Below are 22,109 nucleotides of genomic sequence, written 5' to 3'. Positions count from 1 at the left end.
ATAGGACCTTCCTTATGGCTAAATACAAGAAGACTGTACTTTGAGTTAGAAGAGCCTGTAGAATGGATACCTGGTTTGAGATACTCAATGAATGACTAAAAATGCAAAAACCAGAGCTCAAGTAAGATATCAAGATGGGATATTTTCAATTTGGGATCATTTGTATAGGAGTAATAATTGAAATGATAATAATATTTATCTTGAATTTTGAGCCTGAATGTCAACTATCATTGGCAATATCATCATCATCATCATAGTTAACATTTATAACATTCTTTAAAATTTGTGACATGTGTGAGTTATCTCATTTTATCCTCAGAATCACCCTGGAAGGTAGGGTACTACTATTATTCTCATCTTTTTACATAAGGAAACCAAGGCTGACAGAGCATTAGTGACTTGCCTAAAGTCACACAGCTAGTAAATTTAACTTAAGCTGGATTTGAATTCAATTCTTCCTAATTCCAGGTCCAGTTCTCTACCTACTGCACTACCCCAACAAGTTATTTTCTAAGTGTTTTTGAGTGTGTGTATATTGTTTATCATATTTGATATCATGTCAAGAGAACTAGAAGAAAGCTCTCACTAAGCACAGTGGGTGAAACTTCTGTGGAGGACATATGGGGAATATGGGTGAGTATGGATAAGATTTATGCCAAACAAGTAGGCATGAATGGGTTGTGATATATATCAGAGGAGGGAGTTCCCACATTAATGACATCTCGATTTTTGATGAATTGAAGTTGTCCTTGGGTTGTCTAAAAGATGAAGGTATCAATGTACATCTACACATAGGTATTAGGTAGAGCAGCAGGGTAGGGAATGCTCCAGATAAGGGATTGAAATGACTTCTCTCACTCTAAATAAACCATTGGATCAAAGCTAGGAGAAGATCCATGGACTTCCATGTAATTCCCTCTTAGCTAGTAGCAAAGGGGTTGGAATATTACACTTGGAGTCATGAAGATTGGAATTCAAATCCTCTTTTACACACCTTCCAGTTGTGTAACTCTGGACAAGCCATTTAAATTCTCTTGACCTCAGTTTCCTTATCTGTAAATTGGAGGTAATAATTGCACCTATCTCACAGAGTTGAGGTGAGGACCAAATGGGAAAATATGTGTAAAGCCCTTCCCAAACCTTAAAGAGTTTTGTAAATGCTAAGTCATAATATTATTAATAAAGACAATCAAGCAAATGGTCCTTTATTTAAATCTAGAATAAGGAGAAGAGTGTGAATGAGACAACTTTTTCCGGGTTCTCCCTGTCTTCTCCTTCCTATCTCCTTCCTTTCCTAGGAAAAACAGGGGTTATTTGGGTAATGTTTGTGGTTGAGGTTGACTAGATGATACATACAATATAATAATAACAACCATGATAACAGCAATAATAACTAATGCAATTTAACATGCATTTATTAAGCATCTATTACATGTAATGCATTATACAAAATACTGGAGGTACAAAGAAATGAAATGATACTAGTATTTAATCTTGGTTTGAAAATACTTTTTAAAAAAATAATGACCCTATGTGGTAGTGACTATAAATGCTTTTATCCCTGTTTTTTAAGATGAATGAACTGAGATTCAGAGATATTAAATGATTTGGCCAAGATCAAGCGTAATAATTGTCAAAGTTAGAACTTGAACCCAGTATTTTTGACTCTAGTTATTACTGTGCAGAGAAAGTGTCCTAGATAGCCCCATTCATGTTTCCTTCTCTACCTAACCCTTCTGTTCATATATTCCCTATACAATTTTGTCAGACTAAAATGGTTAAGTCTCAACTTCTATGGCCTTAATCAAATCTGGAAGACAGTAATATAAAAAGCTCTTGTCCATGGTACTACAGAATAGATATTATTAGTCATGGAGGTCTCGTGGGAGTAGTACCCTGTTCTTAAGTCTAATCACATAATAGCTAAAGGATGGATGCCCATGGTTAAGTGTGATTCCCATTGCATTATCCTTGCAGGAGAGGCACAAAGGAATTTCTCTAGGCATAGTGATACTTTAAGATTCATGATTTTATTCATCTGTATCTTCCATCCCCTGATGCAGCCTGGAGTACCTGCTTCTATAACTTAGTAGACAGTTTCATGAATAACTGGATCCAAAAAAACAAACACTTTATGACCTGGAAGATAACATTTTGACAGGTCTCTCCACCTTTAACCAAGCTATTCCTCAGATGAGAGACATAATATCTGTCATCAGGACTACAATAGAAGTTCTTCTAGTTTGGTGCTACTTCTTAGTATTTGCATTCAAATTGTGTAGCTTTGGATGAACCAGAGTGTACTTCCATGCCAAAATGAACCATCAAAAGAAGACTTTAATATCTTATTACACATTGTATAACTAAGGGTCCACCACAATAATAATAATGATAATAGCTAGGATTTTTCTAGTATTGTATGATTTTCAATGTTCTTTATATTTTATTTGATTCTCAGAACAACTCTGGGAGGAAGATACTACTATTAGTCCCATTTTACAGATGACAAAATTGAGGTGGACAAAGGTTAAGTGTCTTGCCAAGGGTCACATAGCTAGCAAGAGTCTGAGGAAGAATTTGAACTCTGGTCTTCATGATTTGAAGTCTAACACTTTTTCCTCTATACCCAGTTGCCTCAAGTTACCTTAAAAGAACAAAGCTTATTCTCATAAGGTAAATGAGAGGGAACTTATTCCTTTTAAAGTAGTTTTTCATATTTCAATTAACTTGGCCAACCCCTTAGATAGAATTTAGAAAGCATTTCGCTCTTGCAACTGTTTCAACTTTAATCCAACTAGTTTTATGGAAGTCTTCAATGACAAAACCCACAAATATTGTGTTCCCAAAGATTGCTTTTTCTATACATTACAGTGGATAATTGGTGGCATAAATAATAGATTGGAAGATATTTAATTTATAAATTAAGAAAACCTAACAGAATCTGAAATGGCAGAATATGTGCAGTTACACAAAAAAGCAACTTTACTGGAGACATTTTGTTCCATCTGAACATAGATTATTTGCATAGAGACAGTGCCTTCCTACAGACAGATAATGCTATAATCCATGAAGAGGAATAAGGATCATCAGTGGGGATAATGCTCCAGGTAAAACTGGGGCTAATTTGGAGATGGCTTCAAGCAACCGGCATAATGTTGTTAACATGATTTGGGAACATTATAGAATCATTTACATGATATATGCCTAATAAGTACTTGTTGAATTAACAAATAAGGTCTTAAGATTATCACAGAATGACTAAACAAAGCTTTTCTTTGCAGGATGTACCAATACTGGGAACAAGATCTGAGGAAAATAAAATCTTACTCAAGTTAATACTAGTCCACTGAAAGTGAGAAAAAAAAGAGTGCATGGAATCAGTCTTGCTTATGAAATTTCATCATTCCTTCTTGCATATATAATTAAAAAAGAAAGATTACCTCAAATCCAAGTCCCATTCCACAGCTGGCTCCAGGGGGTCCAGGAGGACCAGGGAGGCCAGGGGGGCCAGGTTCCCCAACAACCCCATCTTTCCCTGGGGGACCTGGTAGTCCTCTTTTTCCAGAGTCACCCTGGAAGGCAAAGATTGATTGCATGGAAAGGGGTTTAAATAAATTGCTGAAACCATAATATATTTGCCTGGATTGAAAAATCATTCTTTTACTTAATTTACTTAATAATTTTACTTATTTACTCATTTACTTAATAATTTTACTTAAATTGTGATAGTTGTTTCATAACTTTATAGAATATCTGAACTGTTCTTTCCTTCACTAGTTGATAAACTTTTGAACTAACTTGAATACATTTAAAGAGATGGTAAGGAAATTGCAGAACTATTTCTAACAATCTTCCATGTATGTTGTCTTCCTATGATTTTTTTCCCTTTTCAGTTCTTGGGATGTCTTTCTATGCTACTTTACAAGGATGGATAGAAGTTTGCATGATTATAGGAACCTCCTGAAATCAATGAGCTCACAGACTCATTTGAACAATCGAACACATTATCTTTTGACATTCATGTTCATGATACATATTCAATTATATCCTGAACATATAATAATTTTATAAAATATCAGAATTAGACTATACGGATGTCCCTCTTTTACCTTTTCACCAATGGAGCCATTAGGACCTTTTTCACCCTGAAAAGTATAAGCAATTCCAATTAAGTTAATATAAATAAAAGAATGAGTTACTATGAATCTTTGAGGATTTATAACTAACTTTTCACTCAATGAGAATCATTCACCTTTACCATATCCCTGAAAAAAAAGTCAACCAATTTCAGATCAGCAGGGGATACCTACTATATTCTGGTGCTGTATGTAACACTGTATACATTTTATCTCATCTGATCTTTACAACAACTCTGTGTAATAGTTACTATAATTACTTCCATTTTACAGTTGAACAACCTGAGGCAGATAGAGGTTAAGTGACTTTCCCAGGATCATATAGCTAATGTATTTATAAGACCACATCTAAACTCAGATTTTCTTGACTTCATTATCAGAAAATGCTAAGAAATTCAAAGTAGTACTAGTTTTAGTAGAGTAAAAAGAACACTGATTTGGGACCATGGATCATGATATAAAGTGTTGGTCCTGATGTCAGGAAGATTTGGATGTATGTCCTGACTCTGATACTTACTACTTTGTAATCACGGGCAAGTCACTTAATGTCTCTGAACCTCAGTTCATTCATTTGAAAATGGAGAACAGCTCATAGCACATATCTCACAGGGTTGTTGTGGGTTTCTAGGGAACTCATGCATGTAAAAAGGTTTTTTTCCAAAACTTCAAATGATATAGACATGTCAAATAATTTTATTTAAGTTTTCTATTGAAAAATCACTGAATTTAATAGCAAGTCACATTTATTTAGCACTTTATAGTTTATATAATGCTTTGCTCAGAATAACCCTGTGAAGTAGTCAAGTTCTATTTTCCCTATTGTAAAGATGAGAAACTGGGACTTATGCAAATGAAAAGACTTGCTCAAGGTCACATTGTAAGAGACTTGGGTAGACAGATTCTTTAAATTGGCATCTCTTTTGTATTCATTTGTGTTAGAAAAAGTCTTTTCAGAAATCACTTAAGGCTACCTTTTAAATATCTAGGTACAAGGACATAGATAGGAGAAGAGATTTAATGCAGCAATGAACCTTGATCTTCTAGTCTAATTTCCTCATTTTTCTAGAAAAGACTAAGCTTTAGCATCATGAAATGACTTGCCTGGAGCAAACAGTAGTTCTAGGAGAGAGGAGAGAAGGAAAAATGGAGAGGACATAGGAAGAGAAAAAAAACAGAAGGAAAAGGAGAGGAACAAAGAAAACAGAAAGGGAAGAAGTTAGTGAAAGATATAGAGAGAGAGAAAGGAGGGAAAAGAGGAGGAAAAAGGAGGAAAGGAGGAAAGGGAGAAATCGATGTAAAGATTTTGGAATTGGGAATACAGTATTAAGCTCATATAAGTGATATTTCTTTTCAATAAAAATATGGTAGCTATGTTGTCAGTTCTACAAATTCAAACAATTTTTTTCTTATTCAGAAAACTTTAATTTCATGAATATAGACTTGTTTTAACTTAAAAAAACACATTAAGAGGTTCCACATATAGGAAGTCTGCTCTGATTTTATGTGGTGTTCTTTTGGTTTGTATTGCCTATATCTCTCACAGGTGTTAAGAAGAATGTTTTGTAAACTTTAAAGCCTGTAGAAATATAAATTACTACATTTACTATTAAATGGAGGAAAACTAGAGGCAAGGTTATTGCCAAATTCCCAATATTTGGAAGCTTCCTTTGCTTTCTGTTTTATTTGAATCTACCTTTTGATCTTGATCTTACCTTTTCTCCTTTCATTCCTGGAAAACCATCAGCTCCATTAAGACCTGGATGACCATCAGGACCCTATTGAATCAAAGCAATTTATGAGACTAAATCATCCTTTATAAAATAAGTGGTTATGATCAATCCCAAAACAGACTTCTGAGATCAGTTAGCCTGCCAAGATATATTTTAATGGTTTTACCTGTAGGGGGCTTAAACCTAGAATCATTAAATCACTTCCAACAGATGAAGAAACAGAAACCTAGAGAAATTCATCCAAATTCACCTGCATAAGAAGCATATAAATTGAGGTTCAAACCCAGACCTTCACCTACAAATCCAGTGGTCTTTCCACCACACCATATTGTTTTTTTGCTAGTTTTTTTATTTCCACAATAATAGCAGTCACATCTACAGTAGGTGGAGCCATTGGTTAAAAGGTTTCAGTGAAAAATATTACTTTTAGTGACCATACAGAAGCAGGAAAAAATAGGGTTAGAGGCAAATGTATAGTTTATGAGATGGACAGTTCTCTATCCTGAAAATAGCTGATAAAACAAAGAGTCTGAATACTGAGCAAAATGTGGAATTTGAAGAGGAAAAAAATCTTGAAGTTAAATGTTAAATATTGGGTTTTTTTTAAGGAAAATCACTGATTCCCTATAAAAATAGTCATCCCTTTGGGTCTGTTATGTCTATCAATTCCGATTATAGCTCCTACTACTGAGAGAAACCTTCAATATGGGCAAATATAGAAATAGAATTAAGTTGTTTCAAGGCAACTTAGTCTTTTTAAGACAAAAGGGGAAAAATCTTGAATTTAGGCTAACAATAATATATACACACACAAAAAAATCACAGACTATCCTCCTTTTTCTTCCTTTTAGAACATTTTGGATCTTTGTCATAAACATTGTCAGCTTTCATCCCATCTGTAAATGGAGTCATTTCTTAGTACTTTTCAGTTTATTTCTGCTTTTGGGGGGTTAGGTTGCAAAATAGCTTTGATTCATTAAAAAAATCCAGTTGTAAAATATCAGGTCATGTGCTTCAGTTCCAGTATTCATTTAAACATTGAGTCATATGATATTGGTTTACTCAAAACTGAATAATTAGGATCAACTGGGGAAGAAGCAGTACCAGTATGCATTGTTGGCATTAAAAAATGGATCATAAACTCTATATAAAGGGTCAAAGACAAGAAAATTATTTTGGAAAATTATAAAGAGCGAAAAGATATATAGAAGATGGTTGCTCTAAAAAGTAAGAGAGTAGGATAAACTTTAGTGAGCCTACTAAAACAGTGTTTTACCATGTAAATAAGAAGGAAATATTATTATGATGGTTTACATTAGGATTTGCTCCTTGAGGATTCAGACTAGCTAGTATTGATAACACCAAAGCCAAAGAGAAAGCCAAGAAAATATGTAGAGATACAAGCATATATTTGAATCTTGAGTTTAAAGTTATGGTATATGAGTGTGGTAGAATACATGATAAGAATGATAGATTTAGAAAAATCTGGGAAGACTTATATGAACTGGTGAAATGGGCAGAACCAGGAGGATACTTCACATAGCAATACCAATAATATAATGATGATCAACTGTGAAAAACTTAGCTGCTTTGGTCAATATAATGATTAAAGAAATTTCTGAAGAACTTACAAGGAAAGATGAATCTACCTCATTAGAGAGAATTGGTAAAAAATCTCTGAGTGCAAGGAGAATTTTTTCACTTTCTTTTATTCTTTTTACAACTTGACTAATATAGAAATACATCTTACATGATTTCTCATGCATAATTGATATCATATGGATTGCCTTTTCAATGGACTGGGGAGAGGCTAAAAGCATGCAATTTAGAACTCAATTTTTTCTAAGTCTCTCAAAAAATAGTAAATAATAAAATTTTTAAAGAGAAACTAGAGTTAATTTACCTGAATTCTAATATTGTGGTTTGAATTTTTGTTATTATGAGTTTGATAAATGCCAATAAATATGATTTTTCAAATACAAAGAATGGAAAATAAGGTTTATATATATATATATATATATATATATATATATATATATATATATATATATAAATATATGGGTCTCTTCTGTATAGTCTGAAATTTTAAAATATATATCATATATAATAAATTTAACAGTTTCAATACTGTTTTGCTTTTCTTTGTGTTCCTTTGAACTTCTTTCTGTTCTAGGTGTTCTTAATGGTTAAATGACATTCTTTTCTCTCTTTGTTTTTTTTGAAACACTATTACTAACTCTCTTTTCTCCTCCATTAAGTGTTCCACTCATCATAACAATGGATATAATCAAGTTAAAAAAAACCCAACAACCTAAACTTGACCATGTTTCATTCTGAATGTAACTAAACTAATTCCTTGTATAATGCTTTGTTCACTGGAGCCACAATTTACTCTAACCCTTGTTTTCACCTGATCAAGTAATCTAGAAATAACTTAAGGTATTGAATTTATAATGTTTTTCCTTCGTTCTCAAAAGAAGACCATAACATCAGTGAGGTGATGCCATGATAAGCACACGAATTGGATTTGAGTGAGGGGTGCTGTGCTAAGTTACCAGCCTCACTTTCTCCTCCAAAGTTATCTGGGTCCAGGGCCTAGATATGAATCAGAACAACTGGAGATGGCTCTGGATTTGAAACAGACAGGGTTATGTAATTCACCCAAGGTCACACAGCTAGTAAGTGTCAAGTCCTGACTCCAAGGTCAGTGCTCTATTCATTATGCTGCCTAATTGCCTCAAGCTTCTGAATTTACTCAAAGAAGGAATGTATGATTCCTTATACTCACTGGGGGACCTGGTTCACCAGATGGTCCATCCTCTCCTGGGGGTCCAATATATAATTCAGATCCTGGTTCTCCTGGAAGACCTGGTGATCCTGGTGGCCCTGGTGGTCCAGGAGGGCCCTGAAAAACAAATAATAGTTGCTCATTTCAGTCATGTCTGTCTCTTTGTGATCTTATCTGTGGTATTTGTGACAAATTTGCTGGAATAATTTGCCATTTCTTTCTCCAGCTCATTTTACAGATGGGGAATTGAGGCAAAATGACTGACCAGGGGTCATACAGCTCCTAAGTATCTGAGGCCAGATATGAACTCAAGAAAATAAATCTTCATGATCCTTAGTTCAGCATTCTTTGCACTGTGTCACCTAACTCTCCCATTAAAGAGTACTGAATAATAAAAAAAAAAAATCAATTAACTGAAATGGTCAGGGAATCTTAAACTCTAGCCAGCATTTTTTTTTTTGCTTTGGCTTTTTTCAGTGAAAATCTTTCTTAAATATAGTATTCAGCTACAGGAATAATCAGAAAGTAAAAATATAGATGGAATAGAAAATACAAAAAAAAATCAAAAGGAGAATAACTTAATGTTAAAAGGTACAGGATCCAATTGAGCAGGGGTTGGGGGAGGATATTTCTGGGACCTCAAGGAACTCTAGTTAGAACTTAGGACTGGAGGAGAGTCAAAATTGTAGAGAGAGATTTGAGAGTTGTTTCTGAATTGAGGTAATAAGATAGTTTATAAAAGGAGAGAAAAAAAACAAAAGACTAGCCTTGATAAAAACTCACATTTAGAGGAAAGAAAAAAGAAGAGAAAAAGAGTGCAAGAATAGTAACATTAACAGCAGTTATATAATACTCTAAGGTTTATAAACCACTTTACAAACATCATACAAACAACATATTATGTTATTCCCATAATAACCATGGGAGGTAGATGCAATTTTACCCCACATGTTAAAGATGAAGAAACTGAGGCAGCTCATAGGGAAGTGACTTAATCAGAGTTACATTGGCTTGAGGTCACATTTGAATTTAGGTCTTCCTGATCTAAGATCTTGTACTGTACCTACCACACAATCTAACTGCCCTGGAAAAAAATCAGAATAATATAACATCTGAATAGATAAAAGGGGAAAGAGAGGGTTCACCAGAACATAGATTCAGAGTGCTAAGAGACCTTAGAGATCATTGAGTCCTCTTTTGGAAAATGAGGAAATTGACCCACAGGGATGATATATCTGCCCACAGATAATAAGTGGCAGAGGGAGGGTAAGATCCCAGATAAACACAATATTCTTTCTACTCCATTATGATAAATCTAGTAATGTTTCAATAAGGGTATAGGCTTAATATTAACAAATGCTACAGAGAGGCCAAATAAAATGAGAATAGGTCAAATCTGGAGATATCTATTACAAAAGAGTATGGAGATTATAAGAAAGAGTAGGAGATCATGAAAAATTAGTCTACTTTAACAGAGAAATATATGAGATTAAACAAATAGGAATGCTGACAGTAATTCATTCCATAGTTTTTATCAGTTGAACTTTCTTATACTAATATTGCATAAAGACTTGATTTAGTTAATCCATATTTATGTCTAATAGAGATTCATACTTACTATAAGCAGTTCCCCACTGCCTTCAAAGTGAACCAAGTTGGAATCAGAACCAGAACCAGAGTCAGAACCAGAGCCAGAACCAGAACCAAAGCCAGACTCATCAATCTCCATTATACCCTTTGAACAAGAGAAATCAATCATTCCTTAAACCTTAATTTAAATCAGCACATTATAAAACTGATTATGTTTCTGGGGAAAAAAAAACTTTGGTCATTTCAATACTTAGAGAACTATGTAAAGAAGAAACCAGAGCTTAAACAAAAACTTATTGATAAGGTAGTTAATAACAATACAAATATCAATTTGAAGCAGTAAAAGAAATGCAAATCTTTTTTTCAGTTATTCAGAATCTTTTTTTTAGGTTTTGGCAAGGCAATGGGATTAAGTGGCTTGCCCAAGGCCACACAGCTAGGTCATTATTAAGTGTCTGAGACTGGATTTGAACTCAGGTACTCCTGACTCCAGGGCCAGTGCTCTATCCACTGTGCCACCGAGCCACCCACAAATTCTGTTTATTAAACTACTATGAACAAGTGTCTGTGGGATATCATGATGTATACTAAATTATAAGACTCACACTTCTCCCAAGAAATTAAATCTGCAAACATTCTCAAATCAGAGAATCTTCCCTTCACTGTCACAAAACAAAGTATTACATGATACTAGAAGAAGAATTGTATTGACAAGGTTTAGTGAGGAAGACTTTATGAAAGATTTGAATTTGACTGAATAATTAAGTCACATAGCTGAGAATCTCACTGACTATACTTTCCACAGAAGTCCTAGTTATAGCTACCTTTGTTTCCTCTTTCTATTCCCTTATTCTTATTTCTACACAAAATGGTTATTTTGTTCTCATATTAATAATTAATTATTGAAATTGAGGAGACTCCAGTGCACCCCCTTCCTATTTCCTTGTCCAATTTCTTAAGGATAGGGATGATGAAAAATAGGATTAACATTCTCCTTATTCTGGGTATTGCTACTCCACCCAAATAGCTCAGGTATGGGTAGGAGATACAGATTCATAGTCTAAGCTGGGGATGTTCTAAGTATAGGGATAGTCTTGATGTCCAAGAGTGATACTCTTAGCCATTCATCACAGTAAGCTCACTTCTCTTTGTAAAGTTCACTCTCATTTATTATTAACCAATCAGAGTTGATTGCCACTCTCAGGAGCAAATCCTCTTCTAAGGACATATAAGCCATTAACCCTCAGGCCATGATTGTCTTTGGCATTCAAGAGTTGACCTTTTATTTTAAAATACATTTAATTAAAATGTATTACTAATACAATGATTAAATTACCTAGAAATTATGTCTTTTGAACTTTTTACATGCCACATCCTTGATTTGTCTAATATCCTTTAGTGCAGAACCTTGTTGATCTTATGCCATCTGGAAGTCCTGCTTTCTTCTTGTTCTCATGTAATCATTTAATAAATGCTCTGTATACTTATTTGTCATGTCCAATCCTTCAAAGACTTTAATAAATTATTTTCCTGAATGATAAACATAGTATCCTTCCCTCATTAGATTTTCCATTAGTGTTCAATGATTTGAACCTTCATTACAAATTCTATGAACATGATTTCAAGAAGTAAAACAATTTACAGTTCCTAAGAGATAATATATAATACACAAATATACTTGTACAACTACATATGTATATCTATATCTATATATATTTATAAAAGTATAGTTTATCCTCAAAACCTTTTTTAGGAAAATTAGATTTCAAAAATTGGTGAATATATATGTTAGATCCAGCATATATTCATATATCTCATATGTATTTCATATATAATATATATGATATAATATTATTACATTATATCTGAAGTTATTGATGTAGAGGAAATGCTAAACTGAGAAAAATGTTATGGTAGGAAACAGATAACCTGTCTGTATGGTGACTTTCTGCTTACAAAACCCAATTTTGAGTAACTTAAATGAATGTAATGTTTTTGTAATATCTCTGGGAAAACTTGTTTTATGCTTCTCTTGAGCTGATAAAGACTATCTCACTATCCTGTATTTGGTCAGAAATTTCTCCATATCATATTTCCTGTATCTTGCAAACATTCCTATACATTATATCAAAGCCATCATGCCCCAGAACCCAATCATCTGGGCCCTGGAAGGGAGCCTGGGATACACAAGAAGTGTTGAGATAACAGAATGTTGCATAAATAATGAGCTATCTATCCTTGACTTTTTCTGATTTGATTCCCTAAATGACATTTGCACAGAGCTAGTTCCTCCCTAAGTCTTACCAATCCCTCCCAGTTTCCCTCCCCTTGCTTGGTTTTCCCTTTAAAAGTTTCTCTGTCCCTTTCCAACTTGCTAGTTCTTTCCTGGAACTCAGCCTGCTTGAAGAAGTATAATAAACTTAAATGTTCCTCTTATCTCTCAGACATTGAGTTTATCAATTATCTACCTATTCTTTAAATGCCAAACTCCATCAATATGATATGATATAATGTAACAAAAAATAATAAATATAATATAACATAATATATGTAACATATTATAATGATATAATATAATATTATGATATAATGTAACAATCTCAAAGAACTATCAATTGTCTTAAAGACAGATACATGGATTTCTGCATTCATTACTATAGAATACAACACAGATAAGAGCCTTACCAATGTTCCAGGAGGCCCAGAGGGACCATAGGAACCTGGAAACTCAGGAAGACCTGCCTGTCCTTCACCAGGATCATCCTAAAGGGAAGAAAAGTCAACAGAGTTTAGACTTCTTCCATTTTCCCAGTCAATCTCTCAGTAAAATACTTCTTCCATCTACAAAAAGTGATTTATTATATTTGATATTACAGATCCTTAGTCAAGAATCTCTCCTACGTCTGATCAATTATACCTTCCCTGGTACTGACCTTTATCATCACTAATTCTTCCAAATACTTATTTATAAAGAAGAGAGAAAAGAACATGATTAAAAACCATTAACTTAGAATACTTTAGAGTTGTGTATAAGAGATAATATGGATTGAGAGCTGGTTTTCATGGTATTCCCTTAGTTTCCATTGCCAATTTGTGCTAACAAGTAAGAGCAGACAAGGAAGATGAAAAGTTAACAATAACAAACTTCATCCACTTAAAAATTTTGGTAAGGGCCAACTATTTACCAGAGAAAGAGAGAAGAAAGCTCTATTCCTTTTTCTGCTTTTTTAGGGTGGAACTTTGACAAAAGCTACCTAAAAACCTAGCTATAATTGAATCATTCTTTATCCTCTTTGTTGGTTTTGAAGGGATAATCGGGTAATCTATTCACTACTTTTATCCTTAGGAGTTGGAACACTTTTTCTCCAATAGAAGTAAGACCTTGTTTACATATGAACTTTTTGACAAAACTGTTTTGTATTCTGGGGACTCACTAGGAGACACTGGTTTATGGGTCTTTGTTCTAAAGAACTCCTGGTACATACACAATTGAAGATTTGAACCTAAAGGCTTGACTTTAAATTTTTGCCTGTTAAATTTCACCTTGCTGGTTTTACTTTTAGAGTGACTTTTTTTGGGGGCCCATTTAATTATGACTGCTAAAATTCATTTCATAGTGTTTGGTTTGTGGTTTTCCATGACCCTTCTAATTATGTGTATAAGGATCTGTTTGTTTCTTAGAATTTTGTAACTGCAAAATGTAAATGAAATGATATTATTTGTAGGGAAAACATATGCTTACACACATTTCTATATTGCTGTACTAATCATTGAGGTCTTTCTCCCCTTCCCCCTCCTCCCCTTATAGTGTATAAGAAGTTTATTTTCACTCCCTCCTTTGATTTAAGAGAACAATCCACGAATGGTTTCTAGGCATTGACAAGCCATAGTTCTGGGAAGGCTCCTCTTATCACAAAAATTGGTTATCCTAGAGTTTTAATTGCTCCTTCCTTTCTTCTGTTTTCATGCTTCAAATCAGATGGCAATATATAATGTATACTCTCTGTTTCTACAATTCAGGCTTCATAGATATGTGTCTGTCTAGACTCAAACATTTCATATTACCTAGGATCATAGATCAGATCTTTCATATCATCATTGTTATCTGATCTTGAGGAATGAGGAAATTTTCCAATCTCATATTTGCATTTCACCCAAGTAATTTTTGTGTTCAGACATCCCTGAAAACAGAAGAAATAGATAATATCTCCCTCCCCACCAATTATCATCCTCGATGAGGATAGATCAGAAAACACTGAAAAGTGGGGAAGCATCCTTTACACAAAGTGTAATTTCTCCTATACAAAAGGAAAAGTTGAGAAGCCATTTTAGAGTACTTCTGGATCATTGCTATCATCTAAGTGCCGTTGTGAAGGACCACAACATTCTAATCTCATCCTCTCTTGCTAATTTTAAAGAAAACCCTCTAATATATCTTTTTTTGGACATATAACTATTGTATATGAGTTTTTCTCCTCTTCTCTTGAGGACAGACACTAAATTATGATATAAATCTCTCATTTGGAGAGCTATTTGCCACCAACTATAGGAAATGAAATGGATAGGAGAAACTGATCAAGTCTTCTTGCCATTTTAAAAATCTTTCATGGAAATTCACCCAAAAAGCACTCCTAAGGATTGTTTCAGTGAGTGACTCTAATCTAATTTCACAGAGATGTCATCCTCTTTCTTATTTGTTCTACTTAAGCCTTTACCGAATCACTCTTTTGTTATGAAACTAGATAGAGTTGATTAAATTGATATTTTAAAAAAGCTCAAGACAATAAACTCAAAACATCTTCCTCTTTCAGTACCAGTTCCATACTTATGAACCTTTTCTCCTTTATAATCAGCCTGTTCTTTCAGTCCTAGGAGTTCTCTTTCAGCCTAAAATCAAAACACTTTATTAAAATGTTGAATTCAACCCAAATAAATGTTCATTAATCTCTGTAGTCCTCATTAGTGAGAGGAGAGAGATAAAAAATTTCAGATTTGATCTTCATGTAGAAGAAGGGGTAATAGTAAGTACCTCATCCCTTTAGAATGACTCTTGGGAGAATTGGAATAATTAAGTAATAGAGAAGACAAATTTGGGGGCAAGAAGGCATAAAAATAGCAAAACCTTCAAGTTATATTGTACTTTTGACTTAATGATTTGCAAAACAATTTCCTCACAGTTATCCTGAGAAACAGACCATGCAAGAATTATTATCCTCAGTTTATAAATGAGGAAATTGTCATTTAGATTGGTGAAGAGACTATCCTAAAGTCACATTAAGAGGGAAAGCAAGAATTCCAACCCAAACTCCAGAGATTCAAAGTATTGCCTTTGGAGTCAGAGGACCTGGGTACAAATTTGATTCTTATCTTTTATCTGTATGAAATTGATCATATCGATTATTTTCTCTCTGGGCTTCAGATTTCCTCAACTGTATAAGAAAAGGCTTAGATTTAAGGTGCCTTCCAACTCTAAAATCCAGGAGGCTAGAGCTCTGGATTTGAAGTCAGAAAGATCTAAATTCAATTTTTGCCTCAGATTCTTACTAGTTGTGTTATACTGGGCAAGTCACAATCTCACTGAGCCTCAGTTTCCTCATCTGTAAAATAAGGATAATAACATCACTTTGCTTACAAGGTTGTTGCAAAGTTCAAATGAGGAACAATACAACACTATAAGTTGCTAGTTATACGTTGTCATTCTTTCTACCTTCAAATACCTTACCAGAAAACATTTCAATGGTCAATTTATGTTTTTGTCTTAAACCCTACAGGAGAGCATTGTGGCTATGGAAAGGATCAGTCATTTAGATGGCTAATATTTATTAAATTGTCTATTTTACACTAGATTTTGTATTAAATGTTGACTTAAAATTAAGTTCTAAGTAACTATATTATAGAAATCTACTGCTGTACAAATTATTGTTGGTGGGAACAGTAACATAATTATTGTGGAGGGAAAAATTATTGAGATAATAGAATATATAATTTTATAGCTTGAATTTAAGGAATTCATTAGATCTATAGTAAGCTTCTTATTCCTTAGACCTATTTGGGCAGAGTGCAGTTGATTAATTTTTGTGCTTTGATTGTTTCAGTCATATCTGTCTCTTCATGACTCCATTAGGTATTTTCTTGGACCTACCGAAGTGATTTGCATTTCTTTCTCCACCTCATTGTACAGATGAGGAACTGAAGTAAATAGGGTTTAGTGACTTGCTTAGAGTCATATAGCTATTAAGTGTCTGAGGCAGCTAGCTCTGTCTACTATACAACCTACTATACAATCCTTCCACATTCTTAAATTTGCCTGAAAGAGTGTCAGGGGCTGGCATAGTGGAGGTGTGGAGGCTGGGAGGGGAGGGAACAACATAAAACAGTTAATACCATTCCCCATCTAAAGGCATGTGTTGGGCAAATCATTTAGCCTCTGGAACTCAATTTCTTTATCTGAAAATGAGGGGGCTGGAGATAGTCTCTTAGGTCCTTTCTAGTACTAAATCCATGATACCATAAGAATATAACTCAAAAATGTTTGCTTTACTACTACTACTACTACTACTACTACTACTACTACTACTACTACTACTACTACTACTACTACTACGATTGAATACTTTGGAGTAAGAAAGCAGAGCTTGTTGCTTTGTTCAGGATAAGTCCATCTATTAGAATCAATGTACTGCCATCCATAAAAAAGAGTGGGGAAAGATGAATCTAGATTAGCAAACAACCTAATTAATCATCCAACTAGGGAATGTAGAACAATGAGATTCCCAGTACTTTTCTCACACAAATAAATCATTGACAACTGGTAGGAATACTTGAGGACCCAAAACAGAGTAATGACTGCTTTCCTGGGCTGATCACCAGTATTTATTCTCTTTGTTGGGTTCTCTTCTTAATCCCTTTCCTGATCTTTCTATTCCTGAGCAGCCCCTCACAAATTTACATTTATTAAGCACCAATGATATGCCAAGCACTAGGCTAGGTAAGGACAGTACAAATATTCCCTTACCTTCATCAATTCCATTTTTTTAAATCTATAGCCCAAAATTATTTAAAGCATACTCTTGACTAAGTTAAATCCTTCATCTTGGAAGAACCATCAGAAAAAACCCCAGATAACACTATTCTGCTAGGAATTTAAAAATTAAGTGCATCAATAAAGAAGAATATAAAACAGAACAAAGAAACTTTTATGTATTTGCTTTGCACTAATATTTATTGAATTTAAAGAGTCCTAGAATATTAGAGTTTGGATCTTAGAGATCATCTGATTTTAAAAATAAAAAAAATTGAGACAAATTAACTTTCCCACAGTCAAGCAGAAAGGTAAGACTAAGATACCAGATTTCCTGATTGTAGGCTGATTCTTTGTGCCTTCCTCTCAAAACAGTTATGCCCTCTGAAATGTTTGAATTTCATGTTTTGGTGAGTCCAAATATTTTAATAACCATAGAGTTATTTATTTTTGTTTTATAGGACAAAAGCTACTACCTGAGACATGATTATTTTTCTCCTCTATTAATAACTGATTATTAAATTAAGATTTAGTTTTCACTTTCTATTACCTCATTCAAGAACCAATACCATAGGCTATTCAGCTGATGTATGAGATTGTAATTAAGATGATATAGAGAATAAATGAGAGATAATCCACAGAGGGAAGGCACCAACATTAAGGGGGATAGGGAAAGGCTTCTTATAGAAAAATAATATTTTTCCTGGAACTTGAAGGAAGTCAGGGAGGCAGGTATGGAGGGACAGTCAGTAAAAATGTCTAAGGAGGAGTTGGAGTGCGTTGTTCAAAAAACAACAAGGATGGCAGTGTCCCCCAATGACAGAATATTTGGCAGGTGGCAGGGTGAGGAGAGGAATTAAAGTGTAAGAAGACTGGAAAATTGGTGGTGGGGGAGTTATGAAAGTCTTTGAATGCCAAACATCCAGAGGATTTTATATTTAATTCTAAAGGTGATAGGAAATCCTTGGAGTTCATTGAGTAGGTGATTTAGGAACATGGTCAGACCTGCTCTTTAAAATCATCTTTAAAATTTTGGCTGTTGAATGTGGACTAGACTAGAGTGGAGAGAAACTTAAGTCAGGGACCAGCAGGTTTTTGCAATAGTTCAGGTATGAGATAATGAGGGCTTGCATCAGAATGATGGCAACATCAGAAGAGTAGAAGAGGTATACCCAAAAGATATTTTAGAGGTAAAATCAACAGGTCTTAGCAACACATTGGATATAGGGAATAAGAAGGAGATTAGGTGGCAAGTAGGTTTTGAGCCTGGGTACCTGGAAGGCTGGTGGTACCCTTCATAGTAATAGGGAAGCTAGGAAAAGGCAAAATGTTTTGGGAAAAGATAATGAGTTCTCTTTTACACAAGCAGAATTTAAGAGGTCTAAAAGACATCTACTTCAAGATTCCAAGTTTTTTAACTTCTTTTTTGCCTATTAAAAATACTTTTTGCTTACATTTGTCAAAGTAAGACCCTCTTGGAACTTAGACTCTCATTTCCCAAATATTCCTTCCCTTCTCCTTCCCTCATCCTCATCCTTGGCCTGTAACAAAATACAGTGAAGCAAAACAGATCAACACATAGATGGACCTGAATTTCTATCTTCCCTACCCTTTGTTATTTTATTTTATATGGGACTTGTATCTTGCATTCAGGATATAAATCATCTATCTAAGGAGCAATGTTTAGTCATTTTACCTACACCAAAGTGAAAGAATCAGGTGGATAACAATGACTTTGAAAAGAAATTGAAGTATAGAAAGAGCAACGTTTGAATTTCTATGCATTCTTAAGTGATTGTGGTTTCTAAGGGCATTCATTCTCACCAATACCTTGAGCTTAATGTGACCCATCTCTCTGCTTTTTCATCAGCCCATTCATAGCACTTCAGTAACACAAAAGAAAATATGTCCTTGAAAATTAATGTTTTTCATTATTGCTGGAGGTAATTTACCTGCTAACAGGATTAGGTTTTGGTTACTGTAAAATCCTTTTATGGTACTTGACACACAAGAGAGTTGAGAACCTAATATCACAACCAAATTGCTGGGCAAAAATATAACCTTGGATATCTCAAGGCCTGGAAGAACTTAATCTAGCATGTACCTCAAAACCAAAAGGCATTATTAAATAACCACATGCCCTTTTTTTTTTTACTACTTTTGCATTATTGAAATGGAGCTATTTTGAAATAAAAGTTTTATGTATATCAAAGAAATGTTCCATAAGCAATTGTTTTTATTTTGATTTTAGTCAACTATACAGCAACATAGGTTTGAGAAAGAAGCTCTTTTCTTATGCACTTGTTAAAAATCTAAAATTTGCCCTAAGAAACGGACTGAATGAGTTATATAGTATCAGGGTCCATGAACAAAATATATTTTATGAAGAATTTGTTTATGAGGACTGGATCTTTGATTTTATCATTATGAAGAGTTCCCTCTTGTTGAGGGAATTCTTTATAATTACAGCTCTGTTTCTTCTGTGTGATTTTAGTCTTATAGAGTTGCTTATAGCAGTGAAAAATGAAGTGACTCCGAGGTCAATTCTATCCCCTTTGCCAGAATATTGAGAGAAAAATGACTTTGTTTTTCTTTTAAGCATTCCTTTTAGTGAAATAAAAAAAATATCATAACTGATCATTTTAAGTTAAATAAAAGAATAAATGGAGACCTGTTTTGTTTTGTTGTTTTTTTAAAGCAGGTATGCCCTAAAAGGAAATGTCAGGAAGTATAGCAGAAAGGTTTTAACACTAAAAGGAAAAAAAAAGTCTCTATTTTTTCTTTTAGCCGTGACCTAGCTATTTAAAGGGTGTTTGAATTTTAGTTCTGTATATGTACCTTAGGGAGAAGAGCATAGTCAAAAAGGAAGTTGTGAATAGAAACACAGGCTGTCTGTCACTTATATTTCTTCTTCTCACTAGGTTTGTCACCATGGATAAATCACACTTACCCACTGAGCCCATGATCCCCAAACCTCCCTTCTTATGGCACAAAAGCAATACTGTGGAATGGTCCAAGAGAACAAGATTATAATAAACTGCTCCAAAATAAATAAACATGAACATGACCCCATGAAGGAATCATTGGTCCCCCTTCATTTGGACTGTCATTAACCATGTGGTCAATTGGAATTTTCCTTCACCTTTGAGTCTCTTTTTATTTCTGTACTTACAATTCCAATGACTCTAAAAATGACAACTGTTCCTGACTAATGAGGGACCAACATTTTTAAAACTAAGGACCAGTAAACTTTTATTTCCTCTAAAGATATTCAAATGTAGAAAGATATCTTTCATTCAACCCCCCCTTTGTTCTTTTAAATGATGATTGTCCTTCATTTTCAAAGAAAACCATGACAACAGGGAGGTGATGATATAACAACTACATGAAATGGATTTGAGCAAGGGCAGGGTGGGGAATTGTGCAAAATTATCAGCCTCACTATCTCCTCTGGAATCATCTGGATTCAGTGGTCAGATATGGATTGGAATGACTGCAGATGGTTCTGGATGCGATGCTGTCAGGGTTAAGTGACTTGTCCAAGGTCACATAGCTAGCACATATCTGAAGTCAGATTTCAATTCAGGGCCTCCTGACTTCAGGGTCAGTGTTCTACCCACTGTACCTTCTAGCTGCCCCTTGAAAAATAACTACTTAATTCCAATCACAAGTGAAATAGCATACTCCCTCCAATCCCCCCAGTATGATCCAACACAAGACCCCTTTTTCTAAAGAAAATAATGAAAGTAAATAATATTAAGTAACAAAATCTACATAGTTCATAGTGGCAGAGAAAGTTTGAATGAATGATCCTTGAAGGACCCTCCAACGCTGAGATTCTTAAGTGTATGATTTCATACTGATTTAGACACTCCACCACTCTGGTACAGGCCCTCATGACTTCATACCTAGATTATCTCCATTACCTGCTGGTGGGTTTCTCTCCCCTTCAATCTGTTCTCCATGTAGCCACTAATGTAATTTCCTTAAAGTCCAACCATAAAACTCCTACTCAATCAACTCAAGGGGCTCCCTAAAGCCTACAGAATCAACTACAAAATCTTCTGCTTTTTCAAAACCTTTCCTAATCTGACACCCTCTACATTTCCAATCTTCTTACACCATACTCCCCAGGATGTACTCTTTGATCCAATGACATTGGTCTCTATAGAAGACACTACATTTCTTTACTTCAAACATTTTCTCTTTCTCCATATTTTGCATATTCTCCATGCATGGAGATACTCTCCCTTTTCATTTCTGATCCCTGGCTTTTCTGTTTCTTTAAGCCCCAACTAAAATTCATTCTTCTACAGGAAGCTTTTCCCAAATCCTCTTAATTCTAGCACTTCCTTTTTGTTAATTCTTTCGCAATTATCCTATACATATGGCAGCTAGATGGTGAGGACCTGAGTTCAAATGTGTCCTTGAACACTAGCTGTGTGACCTTGGGCAAGTCACTTAACTCTGTCTCTCATCCATGGCCATCTCCAGTCATCCTGATTCATATCTGGTCACTGGACCCAGATGGCTCCAGAGGAGAAAGTGAAGTTGGTGACTTAGTTTCACTCAAATCCAATTCATGTAATGGTCATGGCATCACCTCCTTGATGACATGCTCTTCTTTAAGAACAAAGGACAAACATTGTCCTTTATATAGCTTATTTGTATATATTTATTTGTTGTTGTTGTCCCCATTGAGTTCCTTGAGGCCTGGAACTGTGTTTTGCCCCTTTTTGTATTCCCAACCCTTAGTACAATTTATTTCTTGATTGAATGAATGATTGCTACACTTCTCAAAATATAGCTGACTGCATTTTCTTTACTAAGATGAAGACAGTCAA

The 22,109-nt window shown here is 34.4% G+C and overlaps 1 protein-coding gene across 1 annotated transcript in view; it reads right to left on the bottom strand.

Annotated features, from left to right (window-relative positions):
• COL15A1 (collagen type XV alpha 1 chain) overlaps positions 1-22,109 on the bottom strand; it is a 274,055-nt gene that overhangs the window by 169,035 nt on the left and 82,911 nt on the right. Inside the window, exons 9-14 of the mRNA XM_074196725.1 lie at positions 12,930-13,007; positions 10,273-10,389; positions 8,655-8,771; positions 5,849-5,911; positions 4,110-4,145; positions 3,441-3,572 (exon numbers count right to left, since the gene is read on the bottom strand). Of these exons, the coding sequence (XP_074052826.1) occupies positions 3,441-3,572; positions 4,110-4,145; positions 5,849-5,911; positions 8,655-8,771; positions 10,273-10,389; positions 12,930-13,007 (543 nt within the window). The remainder of the gene's footprint in view (positions 1-3,440; positions 3,573-4,109; positions 4,146-5,848; positions 5,912-8,654; positions 8,772-10,272; positions 10,390-12,929; positions 13,008-22,109) is intronic.

This window comes from Macrotis lagotis, chromosome 8 (assembly GCF_037893015.1).
Source record: "Macrotis lagotis isolate mMagLag1 chromosome 8, bilby.v1.9.chrom.fasta, whole genome shotgun sequence".
NCBI classification, from domain to species: domain Eukaryota; kingdom Metazoa; phylum Chordata; class Mammalia; order Peramelemorphia; family Peramelidae; genus Macrotis; species Macrotis lagotis.
The sequence above is the reverse complement of the archived record's forward strand: the minus strand, read 5'-3'. Positions and strand labels throughout refer to the sequence as shown.